General features: G+C 38.5%; 2 protein-coding genes and 1 long non-coding RNA gene across 3 annotated transcripts; 2 read left to right on the plus strand and 1 right to left on the minus strand.

Moving 5' to 3' along the window:
* Positions 1-320: 320 nt before the first annotated feature.
* Positions 321-8,333, plus strand: LOC131324229 (uncharacterized). Its single transcript, XM_058356118.1, has 5 exons — positions 321-480; positions 3,094-3,317; positions 5,949-6,206; positions 6,667-6,818; positions 7,920-8,333. The coding sequence occupies exons 1-5, from the start codon at positions 394-396 to the stop codon at positions 8,117-8,119; spliced, it is 921 nt and encodes a 306-aa protein (XP_058212101.1). The 5' UTR covers positions 321-393; the 3' UTR covers positions 8,120-8,333.
* LOC131324238 (uncharacterized) lies at positions 507-2,273 on the plus strand. Its single transcript, XR_009199271.1, has 2 exons — positions 507-1,924; positions 2,136-2,273. It is a non-coding gene; the product is annotated as an uncharacterized LOC131324238 (long non-coding RNA).
* Positions 8,334-9,787: 1,454 nt separating the features above from the next.
* LOC131317357 (uncharacterized) lies at positions 9,788-16,417 on the minus strand. Its single transcript, XM_058346915.1, has 5 exons — positions 15,795-16,417; positions 14,544-14,647; positions 14,086-14,262; positions 10,993-12,866; positions 9,788-10,027 (listed from the first exon to the last, which is right to left on the minus strand). The coding sequence occupies exons 1-5, from the start codon at positions 16,025-16,027 to the stop codon at positions 9,878-9,880; spliced, it is 2,538 nt and encodes an 845-aa protein (XP_058202898.1). The 5' UTR covers positions 16,028-16,417; the 3' UTR covers positions 9,788-9,877.
* Positions 16,418-17,843: the final 1,426 nt, after the last annotated feature.

The following is a 17,843-nucleotide window of genomic DNA, read 5'->3' on the forward strand; positions in this document are numbered from 1 at the left end:
GGACTAGGGGGTTTGTGCTCCTGACACCTTGTATTTAGGTGGTGTTATGGTAACGGCTTGTCCTCACGGATAATAACTATGGCTCAACCGGACATTCCATAGCGGGTCGGAAGCCCATATGGTCACGTCCAATGGGAGTTGCTACGCTGTTCGTCCCCTCCTACCTTTTGGTGATTAAATAAAAATTGTCTACCACATCCGATTTTGCCCATGGTCCCAAAACCGGATCAAACCGGACCCGTTTCACCCCTGCTTACATGGCGTCACGCTATTGGCTTACTTGACGACGTACCACGTAATGCTATTAAAATGAGAAATAAATTACTCTGCATAGAGCATATGCACATACCTGTTTGGATCTTCAATTGATCGAGTTAGAGGGAGAGAGCTCCAATGGCGGAAGAATCCGAGACCCAGACTTCAACCTCCCAACAATCTCCGCCTCAGCCTTCCTCGCAAGGCCCACCCAATCCTCCCCAGGTAATTTGTTTTTTGGTTTTCTCATTTTATTTATCATTGTTATCACCGTTGGATATATTTTGTATATAGTACATGTTTTGTTCTTACAAGACCCACCGAATTTCGCTAGGAGTTATGATTTTTTTTTTTTGTTTTTATAACGAAATGGGTTTCGGTGACGATCTGTTGTGGGGTTTTGATTTGGTTCTCATACACCTCTGTTGTTCAGATTTCAGGCTTTTTGTTTTGGATTGGTTTGGTTTTTTTTATAACTAGGGGTCTCCAATTATTATGTCTCTGAGAGAATCTCCAGCCCTTAATCTAATTGGAGTAAAAATTTGAGCAAAAGCTTCATTTCGGATGAAATACTCGGATGGATGGACTAAAGTATAAGCACAAATTTGAGTAAAAGCTTCATTAATAGCATAGCTATAAATTGTGAGCAAAACAAGCCTTCAAAAATTTGAGTCTCCCTTGATTTGGTGAAAGTTTGATTATAACCCAATTTGATATGAGTTTGAGTAAAGGATTGGAGTAAGTTTGGAGGGGATTTTACTCAGAATTTGGTTCTGAGTCAATTAAAAGGGTAAGGGCCAGAGATGCTCTTACTAAGTAAGAGACATACGCAAGTGGCCATATAAATGAAAAGGATGCTACCGTGATAGTTAGGTGACAACCATGTAAGCTATGCAACAGAATTTGTCACGGACGATGTGATTCATTACAATTTTTGTACCTTGATTTATTTCAAAAACTTGCATGCGATTTTCGTACATAGATTAATTTCACGAAGGAGTTACTATGACCATGCAGATTTTATGTTGTATTTTCTTATTGGCTTACATGGTGATCACCATACTCTTTTTGGTTGTACTTTCCAATTTTTTTTTTTTTTTTGAGATCTTTCTAAGACAAGTAAGCCTCTCCAGACCATACAAGTGCACTTCGAGCCCACCTCTTCTATCTGCCTCTCAGTATATGGAGGAGCTTTCATGCCAAATACTTTCATTCCTATCATTAGCTGATCCTCAAGAGATACCGCTTCCTCATGAATTTCACCCATTGAGCAAAGATTTTCCTACTCACAGCCCCAGACCACATCTTTCTTAAACAAACTCAATAGTGAATCCATGACTTAAGGTTCCTGTTATTCTAGTGTCACTTCTAGATTCCAAATATTTACAGGGTTACAAGTTTAAACAGACAACATGTTATTCTTATAGTTGTAGTAAAAGTCGAGGATTATAGTATTCATGCTCATGCTATATTGGATCAGACAAGTCATTCCATGGTACATCATATTAGAATTCAAATTTGAGGCTATAAGCCTCTAGCAATTGAAGTTGTTGATGCTCCTCTTTCTCCCTAAGTACTTTTCTCAACACCAAGATGGTAGTTATGGATGTTTGTCGTGCCCCACTTTCTCCCCTCTTTTCTATATTTTGGCTACACTCGAATAATTTATGTTGTGTTTGGATGAGTTTTTGAGAAATTTTTGAAATTTTTTGTAGGGTTATGATTGGAGAGAGAAATGAGAGTAATGATTAGAGAGAGATAGAGAGAGAAATGAGAATAATGATTGGAGATAAGGGGTGAGTAGTGATTGAAAGTAGGGGTAATGAGTGTTTTTTGAGTTGCGAATTTTTTTTTAAAGCGCTATCCAAACAAGGCATTAGGCACATGGGTTGTCTACATGATCCCGCCCTAGATTGGGACACCTTATAATTTAGGGGAAATACATGACTATCTATTAGGAGCCATAGATGTGATGCTTTTGGTGAGTTGTCAATGGCTTTGCATGACCCTGCCCCAGCTTTTGACACCTTATAGTGTAGGAGCAACCTGTTTTAATGTAGTGTCCGCTAATAATGAGGCATATGTGTGCAACACTTTTGGTGAATTGTCATCCAAAGGAGACTTCGGAGTGAAACAATAAAAATGCAAAACATGTAAAGCATGTAAGTAATTTATCTGGATTTCTGGTATAATGCCAAAGTACTTGCTAAACAGGATTAATGCAAAACCTAGTAATTTGTTGGGCTTGAACTGTGAGCCCTGGTGCTTTCCGTTATCTTCTTCCCAGCTTGCAAGATAGGAAAGCTGATTTCACAGATTAAGAACTTCCAATGGTTTTCAAGTGTCTCATATCTATGTTGTTTAAGACCCTCTTCATTTTTCCTCTCGTACCAGCTTTTTGGTATAACTGGATAATTACTTGGACCTTTGCAAACTTATCCAAAAAAATGGTACCTGTAATAAACTTTTCCTACTACAGCCTTCAGCTGTATGACTCCTTTAACACCCGCCATGTACCAAACAACAACAATAACGACAATAACAACATCCATGGAATGCCCAAGCAATCTGGGTATGTGCGAGGGACAGGATACAGATCTGAAAATAAAAATAAAAATAAAAAGGAAAGCGGAACTAGTAGTCCAAAGACTCCAAACTGAAGAAAATAAAGATAATCCATAAGGCTGGTAATGAAATGGAAGAACTAAAATTGCAATTTTTTATTTTTTTTTGCAGATGGACATTGTACCAGTCATTTAGACTTGCTTCTAGTGCATTGTGCAACATATTTTGGCTTGGGGCTTGACATGATGTGCTTTTAATCACATTGGCTTTCAGATCCAGGGACCAACATACTTTATTCTTGGGGCTTCACAAAATGGTGATGGTCAGATGTTTCCAATCATGTGTCCGGCACTCGTTCCTGGGGGGTTCAATTTGCAAAACCAAGAACAGATGAACCGTGGAGCAGGCATATATGCCGTTCCCGTACTCCCATTCATGAATCCCATTGCTGGATTTCCCCCTAACACACTTATCCCTTTAACCTATAGCACACCCACGTAAGTTTTCTGCTGTGTAACCCTTGGTGCTAATACTGTGACTAGATATAAATGTCTGTTCTTTATGTTTTACTTTCTTACTTTTGGTGAGATATGCAGCTCATGTGACTGATATTTATGGAAGAATTCGCAGAAAGATCTATATATGATACCGATATTTGTCTATATGATATTTAAGTCATTTTGGGGGCAATTATCTCCCACTTTTCACAATATTTTCACCTCTATTATGTGTAAAAAGCCTTTCTTGTTAGATTGTGTCAGTAAAAGATCCAAAGGAAAAACTTATTGTTAATTGAAAATAACTTCCACATTTTGAAAGTTCGTAAATTCAAATGATGTTTTTGGTGTAGATTACCCATAAAGAAACACATTCCAAGGAGAGTGTCATGTTTCCATTTCTGTTTTGCGTACAGATGGTGTGTTTATTTCAGGTAACATCCATGAAAGAGATTTTTTTAACTAACTTGGGGGAACTATAGGTATGTACATAGTATTCTAAGCTAACTGTTTCTTGTACAATTGGATCGGATTTGAAATGATCTTCACCTAGTGGTTTTTCAATTTTCGATGCTAGGAGGAATGTATTGTGTATGGAGTCTCTAAACTTAACCTTCGACATTTCTTTGTGTTCATATGTGCCATAACACTCAAACTGGTGTTCTTATGCTTAACAATGTCGGAACAGTTCTGGTAACTAGTTTCAAAGTTTTTTGCACTCCCCTTACAGTTGATTCATTCCAAGCTGGGCCATAAGAATTTATTAGTGTTGTGGATTCATAATCACCTGGCATTTAACTATTTTATTTATTGTAAGTGTAGTTATTACGTGTGATGCAGTGCTCTAGTTTTTTTTTTTTTGGGTAGCGCATTGCTCAAAGTTGTAAAAGAACATTTCTTATTGTTACAGTCGTACCGTCCTACCCAACCTCACCTGTACCCAATATTTTGTTGGTTTTGCCGTATCAACGTACCTGTAGAGTACCAATACCCGTGCACTTTCTTCTTAGGTGTTGAGGGATTCAGGATTAGTAGTAGGCTAGTAGCAATATTAATGCGTCCATTAATGGTAATGGACGCTCCTCACTGTATATTGTTCATCTGGTTAGGATACATTTGCATCATTGCCATTATCGTCAATAACGACAGAACTAGTGGTTGGTGACTTGGTGGAGGTATTGAAGTAGAAGTGATGGTGATGGCGATTAGTATTGATGTTCATGTTGTATTGATTAATTATATCAATGTTTGAAACTATGTTCGCAGATTGTTCAAGTATGAGGAATGGTAATGGGAATGTGGTCCGCCCCATACTTAAACCATGGTACGCTAGGGGAAGGCTTCTTTAGATAACAAAACTAGAACTTACTTTTCCATGCGATAAACATCTAGTGAAGCTAAGTATTGTTTGTCAAATTATTCCTACAAAACACATTTCGAGGAGCATAATGGCCTAACTTTTTACTTTTTCTCGCACCAAAATTCCATTCTCTCTCTATTTTATCATAATAAGTTGACATTTTGGGGAAAACTTAGGGGATCACTGGATTGCTAACTTTACCATTTTGGAACGGTAGTGTACCATGTTTTGGAATGTTCGTGCCAGAACGCTAGTAACACTATGAAAACCGGGACCAGACTGATTGGTTTAATTGATTGGCCTGATGTTCGGTCTTTTTTCCAGTTCGGATAAACTACCAAAACTGTTTAAATACTCTAAAAGACTTGGAAAATTTTGTAATAACACAACTGGACCGTTTGAAAAGGTTCTGGTTCTTTGTAACCAGCCGAAAACACCTTTTAACAAGTCAAGCTCCCCACAGAATCTCTACTCTGACCGAAACAGTGGTGTGAAGGTTTGTTATTGTAATAAAAGGAAGTTCTCTTTGAAGTTTGAATCCCACCCAATTTGGACTGTTGGTTGTGTGGGGGATGATTTCTCGTATGAACTAAACCCCTGCCTCATGCCTTCTATCTGTGGAGATGTGGGATAAGTTGTATGGTATTCTGTTACTTCACATTAGATGCTACTATTGATGATCCGAATTACTAGGAATCCAGCAAACATGATGGCCATAAGGTTTGTTCACTAGTTAACATTTTCTGTAAACTAGTACCAGCTTATGCTTATTGGACTGAATAAGACAATTTGTTTATATGGTCCTTCCATTATACAGAATAGCGTGTAATAGAATTTCTAGGTTATCAATGCCGCTTCCATAAAGCTACGTTGGATGTTACTGGAAATACCTATTTGTGTGTTTACAACACTTGTTATTTCAGAAATGAGGAAAATATTGTGAGAAATTCGTTTTAGGTAATCTTCCTCGTTATTTTAATGGCTATTTATTCGTGTAATTATAAATATTTTATGAGTTAACTAAAACATCATGGTTCAATTCCATTTGCCCCAAGTTTCAGAAAATTGGGTATCTGAATGCGTTCTGCAAGTAGTTTCATTTAATTAAAGGAAGTCTCTCTCTCTCTCTCTCTCTCTCTCTCTCTCTCTCTCTCTCTCTCTCTCTCTCTCTCTCTCTCTCTCTCTCTCTCTCTCTCTCTCTCTCTCTCTCTCTCTCTCTCTCTCTCTCTCTCATGTACTTTGGTTTCAACTTTTATGCATGATACTGACAGTAGAACAAGTTCTTCTGAGGCTGCAACATCGGGTGAGCAAGGGCAACTGGGACAGCAACAGCAACAACAGCTGCAGCAGCAACAACAGCAACATCATCAAGCACCTCAAAGACAAATTGTTGTGAGGAGATTTCAAATTGCCATTCATCTTGACCTGTTACTTATACTAAAGCTGGCAGCAGTAATCTTTTTGTTCAACCAAGATGGGTCAAGACAAAGGCTTGTTCTCCTTGTGTTTTTTGCTTCACTTGTTTATCTGTAAGTCATTGAACTTGTGATTTACTTTTCCTCTTTTAGATGTGATACGATATTGCTCAGTCCACAACTTCTACAATGCCCTGGTCCATGGAAAAGAGAAGAAATTTAATGGGTTTGTAAAAGGGCGGATGTATGTTTATACCACCATGGCCAACTGACCCTATTCACATATGAGCAGTCGGTACTTTTCAATCCGATTTTACATTTCTTACCCAAGTGCCACTAGAAGTCCTTACTGCCCCAACCCAATCCTAGAAAGGCCTACATTGCTCAACCCCTTCTGTTTCTTTCACCCAGTTACTCAATTTTTCTGGCTCCACCTCTCAGCCCCTGTGTACATGGAGGATTTCCCGCTGGTCTTATCGTTATTCAGATGTGTGTTTGAAGTTTTGGGAACTCATGCGTGTTCCAAAATATTATTAAACAGTATCTGAACTTTGTTGTTCTTTGGATGGTGCAGATATCAAACTGGAGCTCTCACTCCACTGGTACGATGGCTTCAACAAGGAATGCAAAGGGCAGCTGCACCTCCCCAACCACCAAGACCAGACGCTAGGCCGGACAATCTGCCTCCTGGTGCAAGACAGGGGAATGAGAATGCTGCTGGACCAGGTATATCTTTACTCACATCTTTAAGTAGTATAACTTCTACGTGGGTCTTTGAATTCTCCGATGCCAAGCCCCAATACTGGTTTGATTAATGCAGGCACTTGAGAACATGGTAACCATGTAGATGTTCAAATTAGAGTTTAATTTCGTGGAAAAGGGTAGAAATGGATATTAGTATCTATTTCCCTGTTGAAAATTGTGTTTGTATCAACAAACATGTGTGGATGCTCATAGAAAAAGGGAGATTGGCCATTTTGTGAAATATGTTTGTTTTTGTGCTTGAGAAAATTTAAATAGCATGAGAAACATCTTAATTTCATGGTCTACTATGTTAGATCATCGCAGTTTTGGTGTTTGCCTTGCCTGCTATGTCTGTCTTTAGTTGATATTCGACTTTACGTTCCAATGCACCTGGATCTCTGAATTGTTATGTTTTTTGTGTCAAGCAATTTTTGTTATGACGTTTTACCTCCTGTAGTTTTTTTGTTCGGTTTTTGTGTGGAAGTTATTCTGAAAGGGAGGAGCAATGTGAAATCAGTTGTTCCAGCCTCTGCCTGGAATCGATCAAGCCGAAGTGGAACATTTGATTCACCTGTGCTATGTTAATCTTTTGTAATTGGTTTGTGGTCACAGCAATGATTTTATTTTTTCCTTCTGATGGTTATGGTCACTTTGAATTTTTTTTGAGGACTCTGATAACGTGGGTCATGTTCGGTAGGGCTGAAACAAGAGTTGCAATCAGTTGAAGTTCTTTTCCTTCGGAAGAATTAGCTACAGACGTTTTTCTTTTTTCATTGTTGTGTTTTGATGTGAAGCAAGCTTTTACACCAAAGAGTCGTTTTATTTATACATTTAGGCGGTTTAATAATACTTTCTGGGTTTGATGACCCATTACACCAAAATGAAAATTACAAGTTTTTCTAATCATCAGGAATTTTGAGCTAGGTCCATTTCATTTTTACTTAGGATTGATCCTCTTGGCTTAGCTCATCTGGAAACCATAGATTTTACTTCGTCTACTGTGCTTTCATTCCCATCAGTGCTACATGTGAATGTATTGCTAAAGATCATCTTTAATGTTGTTGGATATATCTTTCTGAACAGAGGGACAACCAGAAGGTGAGAATGAGATTCAGCCTCTCCTTGATGGGAATCGGGCAGTTGAGAATAATGAGCATGTGGTGGAACCTGGTGCAGACAATGCTGGCAACAGGTGGTGGGGGATTGTGAAGGAGATCCAAATGATTGTATTCGGCTTCATCACCTCACTTCTTCCGGGCTTTCACAATCTTGAACATGGATGAACTAGTAAGACACAACAGACACTGGAAACAGAGGTGTTCTTTTTGAATAAATACAAAATGCCAAAAAATCTTTAGAGGTATAGTTTGGTACATGCCATGTAATTTGTGTGGTCATATTTTGATTGGACCATTTAGATGACCATAACTTTGCTAAAGAATGTCGATACAACATGGTTGTCAAGTTTTATGGAGTATCTGATTGGGTTGTGGTTTATTTGTTGCGGGGCTTGGGCCTCCAATCATGCCCATAATGCATCTTGAGGTGTGGAATTTGCTGCTGCCGCTTGTTGTGTTTTGTTAAGCATGTCCAGTTTGACCAGCATTTTGTGCTCTCTCTCTCTCTCTCTCTCTCTCTCTCTCTCTCTCTCTCTCTCTCTCTCTCTCTCTCTCTCTCTCTCTCTCTCTCTCCTTTCTGGGCCAGCTTATGTGCACCTCAACCAATCTCTAGAGGACCAATTCCACTGCCCATGAGCGGCTCATGTATAGCCAAACCAAAGCTCTTTATGGAGTGGCCCCCATAAGAGTTTATAGCACCTAGGAGGCACATGAAACTTAAGAGGGAGCGAACTTTTAAGTTTAGGCCTTGACCACCAAGCCAACCCCTCGGGGTTGGTCTTTTGTAATTGTTTGTTCCTTCCAATTCATTTTTTTGCTGTTGTTGCATCTCTTTCATGTTTCATTTTTCAAATGCAACTTTATTGCCACATTTACCGATTGGAAAGCATGATTTCTACCAGAAAAAAAACTTCCACGTTAGGCGTAATGTAACATAAACCATACGTTTAAGCATCATTATCGAGAAAAGATATCAGCCACCCACCAAATCGCGATTGGTCTATACTTAGTGTGATAATCTTATTCAGCAAAGAGGCCTTGAAAGATTACTTAACTAAAGGCTAAATAAATAAACTCACTATACGGGTCTGGGTAATCATAGTCCTAATCAAGGGCGGCTCCGCTACTACTTGAGGGGTTCAAAAAATGTGCTAAAATTTTCGTTTTTTCCGATATGCAATGTGATTTTTCTTTAGTATTGCTTGCATTGGATTAGTAGAGCGAAGTCGAAATGAATAAAATCCACTTAAATTTTTGAATAATTATATAGGATGCTCAAGAAAACACAATAATTAAAGCCCAATAAATTTCTAAATAATATAAAACTTTCGAGTTGCATAGAGTTTCGTATCACAAAATTCTTCTATACATTTTTATCACCGCTGAACTCAAACCCTGGAGCCGCCCCTGGTCCTAGTAAATGCTCTATGTAATTATATAGCATGCTTAACAAAACACAATAACTAAGGCCCAATAAATTTCAAGATAATATAAGACTTTCAAGTTATATAGAGTTTTGTATCACAACTCTTTAATACATTTTTGTCACCACTAAATTCAAATCCTGAAGCCACCCCTGGCCCTACTAAAATGCTCTGGTCTTCAGTTTCATGTTGATACCGATGTCAAAATTTTGCCATTTTCGACTTTTTGGGAGAGAGAGAGAGAGAGAGACTCGCAAACATACATACTTCACATCTAAGTGTGCCAATTACAAAGCAACAGATGCATCTTTTGAGGCATATTAATGGCTAAATATTGCATTTGGAAAAGCATATAGTCTGATTTTTCAAACAAAATCTGAATTTCAGGGGAGATCAAAGGATATAAGAATTGAAAGAAAATCTTTTTTATTTAGCACTTGGGACGAAAATAATCGTAGTAATTACAAAATGTATGTACAGAATACAGATACTATAAGCCTCACATCTCAGATAAAAGGTTGCTTATTTTCCTAAGCTCCTTGAGGGCTGCCACGGCTGTAACTTGTCCTTTGCCTACAATAACATTTTTCGAGAAGTTTTCCGATGATCCCACTTTCCCAGACTCTTGCTGGAAAACTGAGTCGATTACCTGCAATGCAGATGGTTAGATGCAGCTGAAGCAGATCCTAAAAGAGAGAGGAAACGGCAGTAAATTCCATAGCAATATTTGGTCAAAATACAACTTCTAAGTTCCAAGTGATCCAGCGAACTGATTCGCAAATAAAAGTTTTCAAGGCTTCATTTGTTTCAACAAAAAATATTTGACGTCCAAACATAAATCTCCTGGTAAACTGAAATCAATAAATTTCGTATATTTCCTGTCGTTCAGTTGGAAACTTCAAAGGAAAATTTTCTCCTGCAGTCGCAAAGAGAATGCTTGGAAACAGGACTACCAAATCCATCATATCTTCCAAAGAAAACCAAACTAGTACATATTGAGATGTCGGGATGAGAATAAGGTGGCGACTGATACCAAAAATGACCCAGAAAGATTGAGTCCGTCAGTTCAGTGTAAAACATTCTTCTGCCAATTATTTTTACAACTAAAAAATAATTAGCAATACCATACTTAGCAAAACACTAAAACTAAAAAACCATACTCAGCAATACCATTTTACATCCAAAGAAACAGTGCCTAAGAGCCAACTTGTTTGACAGGACTAACAGTGAAGGACATAGTCCCGTTGTTCTAATAGTGGGGGAATTATTAATACAAGACCCCCATAATATTGTATATCCAACATCCCACCTTTAGTGTTGGATATTTTTAATCCGGGCAGCAGAAACTTTAACCATACGCCGGATATGTAGTCGCCTTGGACATATAGTCCAAAACCAGTGCTCATATCCGATCAAGAAAACACAGACCACCTTTTAAATAATTATTACAAGGAGAGAACTTCAGCGAGAAGGAAGGAACTGGACGTGCCAAAGGTAATATCAAAAGTGGAGTCTTGGACAGAAACAGAAATTATGGGCCAAAAGTTGCAAGCCAGCTATTATATATTCATGCCTATTCAACCATCTTAGCAAAATAAATAGTATGATTGGTACCTGAATATTCTCGAGCATAGACTGACCAAGATTCCTCAATGTGATCATCACATTCTGATCCACAGCATCGCCTTTGCTACTTACAGAAGAGTTATTTGAGCCGCCCACCATCAAACCAGCTGCTGTATTATTCTGATCACATCCACCATCGGAAGCTCTCGTAGCCTCAGATACGCCTCTTTCTGAGGTATCATCACCATTGTTCCGCCCAAACTTCCAAAGCCAGTGGAATTTACCAGACAAAGTCTTCCGGTCCTTCAAATTTGCCATTGGTTTTCCCATAGGATCGTCATTCTGTCCAGATTTTAAAGAGACATCCTCTGGAATATCCAATCTACCTGAGTTTTTTCCCAGAGAGTCTTTATTCAGTCCAGATTTCGAAAAGTCATCCGCCGGAGAATCTGAGACTGGAAGAGGAGACGAATCTTCCGTAAAACTCCTACTCCTGTCATCATCATTTTCATTAATGGATAGATTGGATGCAACACTACTTCCACCCGATTGATTTTGGAGGCCATCTGGACTTGGGGAATCTGAAAACATGGAAGAGTTATCTTCACTTCCAGCATTGCCACTCAAACCCCTCTCCTCATTACAGCCTATTTTCACTGAATCTAAATCACAGCCTATTTTCTCTGCATCTTCCTCTGATTCAAGTTGTCTGGACAAATCCTCAAGCAAACTTCTCCTTATGGGTAATTTGGGGTCCTTTTTGCTGCTGCCATCAACCTTTGAAGGGGATGGGGCAGATTCAGTTCTAGATAGACTCAACCTCACTTTTTCTGACCAACCCTTTTTACTGTTTGTATTTTTTTTATCTGACCTACTTTGCTTAACTTCTTCTGCCTTGTGCATATCTCTCCACTTCTCTTCCCAATAGCTCTCAGGTACCAAACTCAGAGGAGTCCTTGGGGAAACAGAATCCACTGTAAGGCTATGACTTCTCACATGCACATTTTTAATACTTCGCTCGAAGCCCCCACCAGGATGCGTCAGCAATGGCATTGAGGAGTCATTAGCTTCCAGGGCTAGAACCTGCAATGATTTTGCCTTTGATAATATTTTCTTCAGATTTACATTGGCTGGAAAATTAAGCAATCTCTGAAGACAGGAAGTAGCATTCTCAGTAGCAAGTAAGGACGATCTCACACAAAGTATCATTGATACTGCGACAGCAGAGATAAATGCTCCCCTGCGTGAACTGAGGATCCCAAAGCTAAACCCAGCACCATTACAAGATTTATTTAATTTGCTATTGTCATTTGCAAATATTTCATCCCAGATAACTAAGAGATCTCCAAGTGAGAATTCACGCCCAAACAAAACCCTTAACCAGCGAAGTGCAAAATACTGTGGTTCCACCCCAAGCTCAACAAGGTGACTGTAAAGGGATGCATCGACAATAGAAAGCAAATGGTACAATGCAGAAGAAGCTTCAATCACTGGAGGTAACCCCGAATGTGAGCCACTTGAAGGATATGGTGAGAAAAATTCCGCCATGGTAACTGCGCCACCAGCCCCATTCATCAAAGCATCAAACATACGGTAAGCATCATGCTCCATAAATTTCTCAGACAAGACAATACCCAATTCACCTTCTGCCCCATAAGCATCACTTAGCAATACAACATCTTGTACATTGGGATCGAGTTCATCAAGAGTGTGAACAATTGGTGGAGTTATTTGTGAGATCTCATCTTCTTTAGACTCCGGAAATTTTTTGAAGTCAAAATCATATGCTAAATCACTTTCCTGAAAGTTGAAGCCATCAAATTTGTCGGTGAAGTGGTCTTCATATTGCTTCCGCACTTGAGAAAGATGCTCCACATCAGCATGCAGAACGTACAGCAAAGGAGCCAAGAGCTCATGCATACCTGTGGACAAAACAGATAAAAGATATAAAAAAATGCTCTACACAAACTTCATGAATCATGAGTCGATGCGCCTTTGTAAGTCACTTTGATAAGAAAGAACAACTGAGATCAAAACAAATAGTCAAAATTCTTTCATTCACTTAAAATGGACTAAGGATGCAAGCAGCAGGAGTTTTCTCTCTCACTGGATTGCAAGATCAGACCTGGAACTCACCCTAATCCTTTCAATTAAAAGAACAAAAGAAGTTGCAATCCCTGCAAGTAAAATGTAACAATTAATGATTTCCACAGTTCCACTAGAATGGGAAACCTTCACAAGGTTTTTGTTGTTTTTATTTTAAATTTGATATAGCTTTTCTTCTTCTCCCCTCGAAATGGTGCGAAAATGTGGACTACCCCAAGGAAACGAAAATAGATCTAATTTGAAAAGGTTTACAAAGGATATAGAACTGTGCACATTCCTTTTACATCGACCTCCCAAGGGGTTTGTCACCGCTCAGAGACATCCCCTTAGGTTTCTGAAATTACAACCCACACACTTTGTTTTCCTGACAGTACGCAGAAACTCCCCTCCTGTTTAAGTAGCCGTTAGCAACCATTACGCAAAATGATGACATGTTGAAGGGATAAAGGCATATTAATTTCACATCACTTGCTGATTAGTAAAACCCTCTGGTTCATTTGTAAGAATCCTTGTATATAGATGATATATAAGTATCGGCAGACCTCTGTCTATGAAGATCTAGAGTACATTGATGGGTATTGAAACCGGATCCATAGAATCAGAGAATATATTCTCCAAATTAATAATGGCTCTCTCCACAGACCACACCTTTAGAAAAAACTCATTTACAGTTCAATAATCTTTATTAGCATAGTAGCAATTACCCATGACTGCCAGTAGCCTGATCATGGTTCAGGTTGTAGAGGAGAGATGGTAAAAAGACAAAAAGCAAGGAGGAAAGAAATGCAATTTTGATAATCGTACAGCTGTACAGAGGTGGTGCATAGTGACGAATAATGCATCACTGATGCAGCCAAGTTTCAAGAACAAACTCCAAGCTAAATCAACCATGCATACATTAATCGTTTGGGGGCCATGTGATGAAGAAGGAGAAAGGAAATTAATGTCTGCAAAGGAAGGTGATCTAAGACATTCATGGTTTTCGTGAGACCTGTAAAGGAAATTCATGGTTTTAGTGAGACCTGTAAAACCCACCTTGTCTGTATCCACACTCTGGATGTCTAAGACACCAGAATAACAGAATTCGTCTCAACATGCTTTGGCATCCTGGTGTCTGGAAGTAGCTCCCATGTTCGGGATATAAACGTGACAAATCTTGGTCAACCATTCTCTCCAGTTCAGCATTCCGGAAGAAGCGACCCCACATACTATCTGCACAACACAATCACAATTAACAGTGAATCATTTACAGAAGAACGCCAGAAGAAGTAAGCTAAACTATATACTCTAAATGGTAGCACTGCTATATGAAGTGTATATAGCTCTTTTCATAAAAAAAAACTGCCTTTATCTTCTGTCATAATATAAAAGTCTTACAAATTAGGCACCAGAATAGAAACAGTGATATTGGCAGGAGCAGCCATCTATTCTCATCAAGGCGAAAAGCTTTAATGCAAAGTCAGCTAAATTCTCAAGAAGTAAAGATATTTGACCTGGGTTTTGCGAAAGTGGATTATCCATGACCAGATTAGGAGAATCACTTCCATACTTGGGAATGCGTGGATCCATTAAGAGGCGCCTCCTCAAACCAGCATATCTGGTTAAAAAGATAAATTAAAAAAACCAACATTAGAACAGAATAAACGAGCTGTAACTGCAACCCTCCACATAACACCAGCAGAATCAACTAGTAAATCGCTGTTAACTGGATCTATGTAGACTTTAGAGGCTACTCTTATAGTTAAACGTAATATAAGGACTGGAATCAAGAACTGTGCCATTATCATCATTAGACGTATTCAATTCCCATAAATGCAATTGTCCATATGACAGGGAATAGAACTAACTCGACAGAATTTTTATCCATTTCATAAATTTACTAGGATGCCAAACAGCAGATACGCTCAAGGTAAAAGTCCCTCAAATTCTAAACAACTATTCTTCTATACACAACCAACTAAATAAGATCACAAGTTTAAAGCAGATAGGAATACTGCCATGTTAGCCCAAGAACTAACAATAAGCCCATAACGGCCAAAGGAAAGCAAAAAAACAAAAGATCGACGAGCTCAATCCGTTTAGTAACAGTTTCGTGACCGGACACACTACGCGTCTATAATTATAAAACAACCATTGGAACCAAATTGGTAATTTAGTTGCTCTAGATTTTAAGGAAGAAACCGAGAATGATATGAAAGCAGAAATACAATAACGGCTTACCAACAAATTCCCTTTATACTATTTCTTTTGCAAATAGCCCAAATCAGCTAAAACGTTTACTGATTTACATTTTCCGGAATATATATAAAAGCATCTCCGGCCCTTGCCTCTTTTTTTTTTTACTTCTAAATTCGAGTAAAATCCCTTAAAATCCAAACCCATACCACATTGAGTTTTACTCAAATTCGTACTCGAAATTTTGAAAGCCTGTTTTTTCTCCTTCTAAATTTACAACCATGCCATTAATGGAACTCTTAAGCAAATTTGTGCTTAGATTGGTGCCCCATTGGAGCGTTCTTTTCCTCAAATTCGAGAGAAATATGAGCAAGGGCTGGAGATGCTCCGAACACAGACCAACAAAATTGATCAGATAAAACTTCAGGACAATACACACATATCAAAAATATGTCAGCGGATTTTCGTACCCAACATCAAGGACAAAAATCATTACATTAATGTGAATTGACACACAGATGGAGAGAGAGAGAGAGAGAGAGAGAGAGAGAGAGAGAGAGAGGGATTACTTGCGACGAGACTCCGCGGTGACGCGGCGGAGATCGTCAAGAGAGGAGGAGGAGGAGGAAGAGGGCAAAATCCCCAAATCTATACGCCACTGGACGCCTCTTAAATGAGCGAAACGACGGCGATTCGATCCCTCCTCCGGGGGAAGCACGTGGGAAGGAGAAGGGGCCAGTGAGGAGGAGGAGGAGGGTGGTTCCTTAATCAGTGTCGGCTCGATCGGAGCCGCCGGTGACATGTCGGACAACGCAATTTCCCCAAACCCCTGTCCGAGAGAGAGAGAGCAGCGAATTCGTGGGGGGATTTGGTAAGACTTGTTGTATAAATAAAGAGAGCTAGATTACAGGAAAGAATTCCGGTGGAATATACAGATACGTATACAGATACAGAGAGACGGCGGGGGTAAATATAGACGAAACATAGATCGGGAAGGAATCACAATGAGAGAGAGAGAGCTGGATTAGGGGCAAGAATGGGGAAGGGAGAGAAATGGCTGAATTAATTTGTGGGTGGAGAGAGAGAGAGAGAGAGTTGCGTCCTGGGTTTGTTTTGGGATGAGAGAGAGGGGTGCCGTGCTGTTACCCCTCTCCCGATTCAGCCATCGAATATTTAAAGAATTCTTTCTAGAGAGAGAGAGAGAGAGAGAGAGTGGGTAGAAAATATGGAATTTTGTAGTATCTATTTAATAATCACAAGAAGTAAATTAGAACAGAAAAAATAAAATTTTACGTAGAAAAGAGGAAAAAAAAAAAAGGAGGAGGAAAGAGGATTTTGTTTGTTTTTGGTTAAGTAGAGGAAATTGTTGTAATTGGTCAGTCGTTGACCTGTTTGAAGGTCAGGTGAGGCCCATTGTATACTCCACTACTCACCAACATTCAACTCATGCGGCAATTTTTACAATAGCCTCCTCCAAAACTAAGAAAGATAATGATCCATAAAAAATTTACCCTTGGAAATGAACAATCTCACTAATTAATAATGGATGACCATTATAAAATTGCGACAAAATCCCTTTTGAACTGCACTGCAAGAGTTGATAACATACAAAAAAATTTCAAGCCTGATGATGTGGTTTATAATAAAAAAATTTCAAGCCTGATGATGTGGTTTATAAAGATATGATGATTTGGTTTCAAATATAGTTCCTTTTGAAAAGAAACTCTCGTAATCTTATTTTCCGTGTATTTAGTTTTCACCTATTTTGGATGGTTATCTTCTCAGGCCAATATGGAGAAAAATATCAAGGGTTGTAGTTTTTTTCTTTTCAGCCAAAAATAAAAATAAAGAGTAGTTAACAATTCGCTTATCTGGAAGCGCATTCTTCAAAGAATCAAAATTAGACAATTCATGAGGTAAGTATCGAACAACTTTCAAAAGATGTAAACTAATCAAGTTGAGCTGAGCAATAAGTTGGTCGACTTGAACAAGCTTAAATGAATGTAATTGCACGTCGACCTCCGTCTCCAATTTTTAGTCCCAATAGCACCTTTTATTTTCCTAAAAAGATTGTTTCAATAGAAAAGTAATAGGCAAAAAAAGTGACGAGTTTACTAGTTTACCATTACCTTTTGAAATTAAGTACACGCAATGAGGGGGTGTTCTAACTTTCAAAAAAGAAGATTTTGGAAAAAAGAATGTAATTTCAAGCCCAAAAATCATGTGTTTACGCAAATAATTTTTCTACCAATATGGATCTTGTTTGATAGATTTCATTGAGATCTTTTATACGGTGCAAAAAAAATCAAAAAATTATTTTTATTTTCATTATATTTGAATTTAAAAATTAAAAAAAATACTTTTTAAAAAAGAAGGTTAGTTGGAACACTACCTGAATATGTTTTGAAGGACAAAAAGAGAAAATAACAGTAAAAAATATGACGACGGCAATTATGAAATTCCCTGATATTTTGTAATATTTAAAAGGGATCAATAAATTGGAACAGCATTTAAATCAAGTCCGACAACCGCCGCCGCTGCTCCATCCTTGGAGGTAGCCCAAAGGGTTGGTTGGGTTGGTTAGTGGGTTTACTCTTCACACAATTAAGGCTCCATTT

The sequence above is a fragment of the Rhododendron vialii genome, chromosome 1a (genome assembly GCF_030253575.1).
Source record: "Rhododendron vialii isolate Sample 1 chromosome 1a, ASM3025357v1".
NCBI lineage: Eukaryota > Viridiplantae > Streptophyta > Magnoliopsida > Ericales > Ericaceae > Rhododendron > Rhododendron vialii.

Bases quoted from the DNA above. Each gene is read 5' to 3' on its own strand.
- LOC131317357 (XM_058346915.1), bottom strand. From the start codon at position 16,027: ATGTCACCGGCGGCTCCGATCGAGCCGACACTGATTAAGGAACCACCC. The intron at 14,648-15,794 runs GTAATCCCTCTC...CTTTTTAACCAG, and splicing joins ACCGCGGAGTCTCGTCGCAA to ATATGCTGGTTTGAGGAGGC. The intron at 14,263-14,543 runs GTCAAATATCTT...TGTGTTGTGCAG, and splicing joins TCCACTTTCGCAAAACCCAG to ATAGTATGTGGGGTCGCTTC.
- LOC131324229 (XM_058356118.1), top strand. From the start codon at position 394: ATGGCGGAAGAATCCGAGACCCAGACTTCAACCTCCCAACAATCTCCG. The intron at 481-3,093 runs GTAATTTGTTTT...ATTGGCTTTCAG, and splicing joins GCCCACCCAATCCTCCCCAG to ATCCAGGGACCAACATACTT. The intron at 3,318-5,948 runs GTAAGTTTTCTG...TGATACTGACAG, and splicing joins TTAACCTATAGCACACCCAC to TAGAACAAGTTCTTCTGAGG.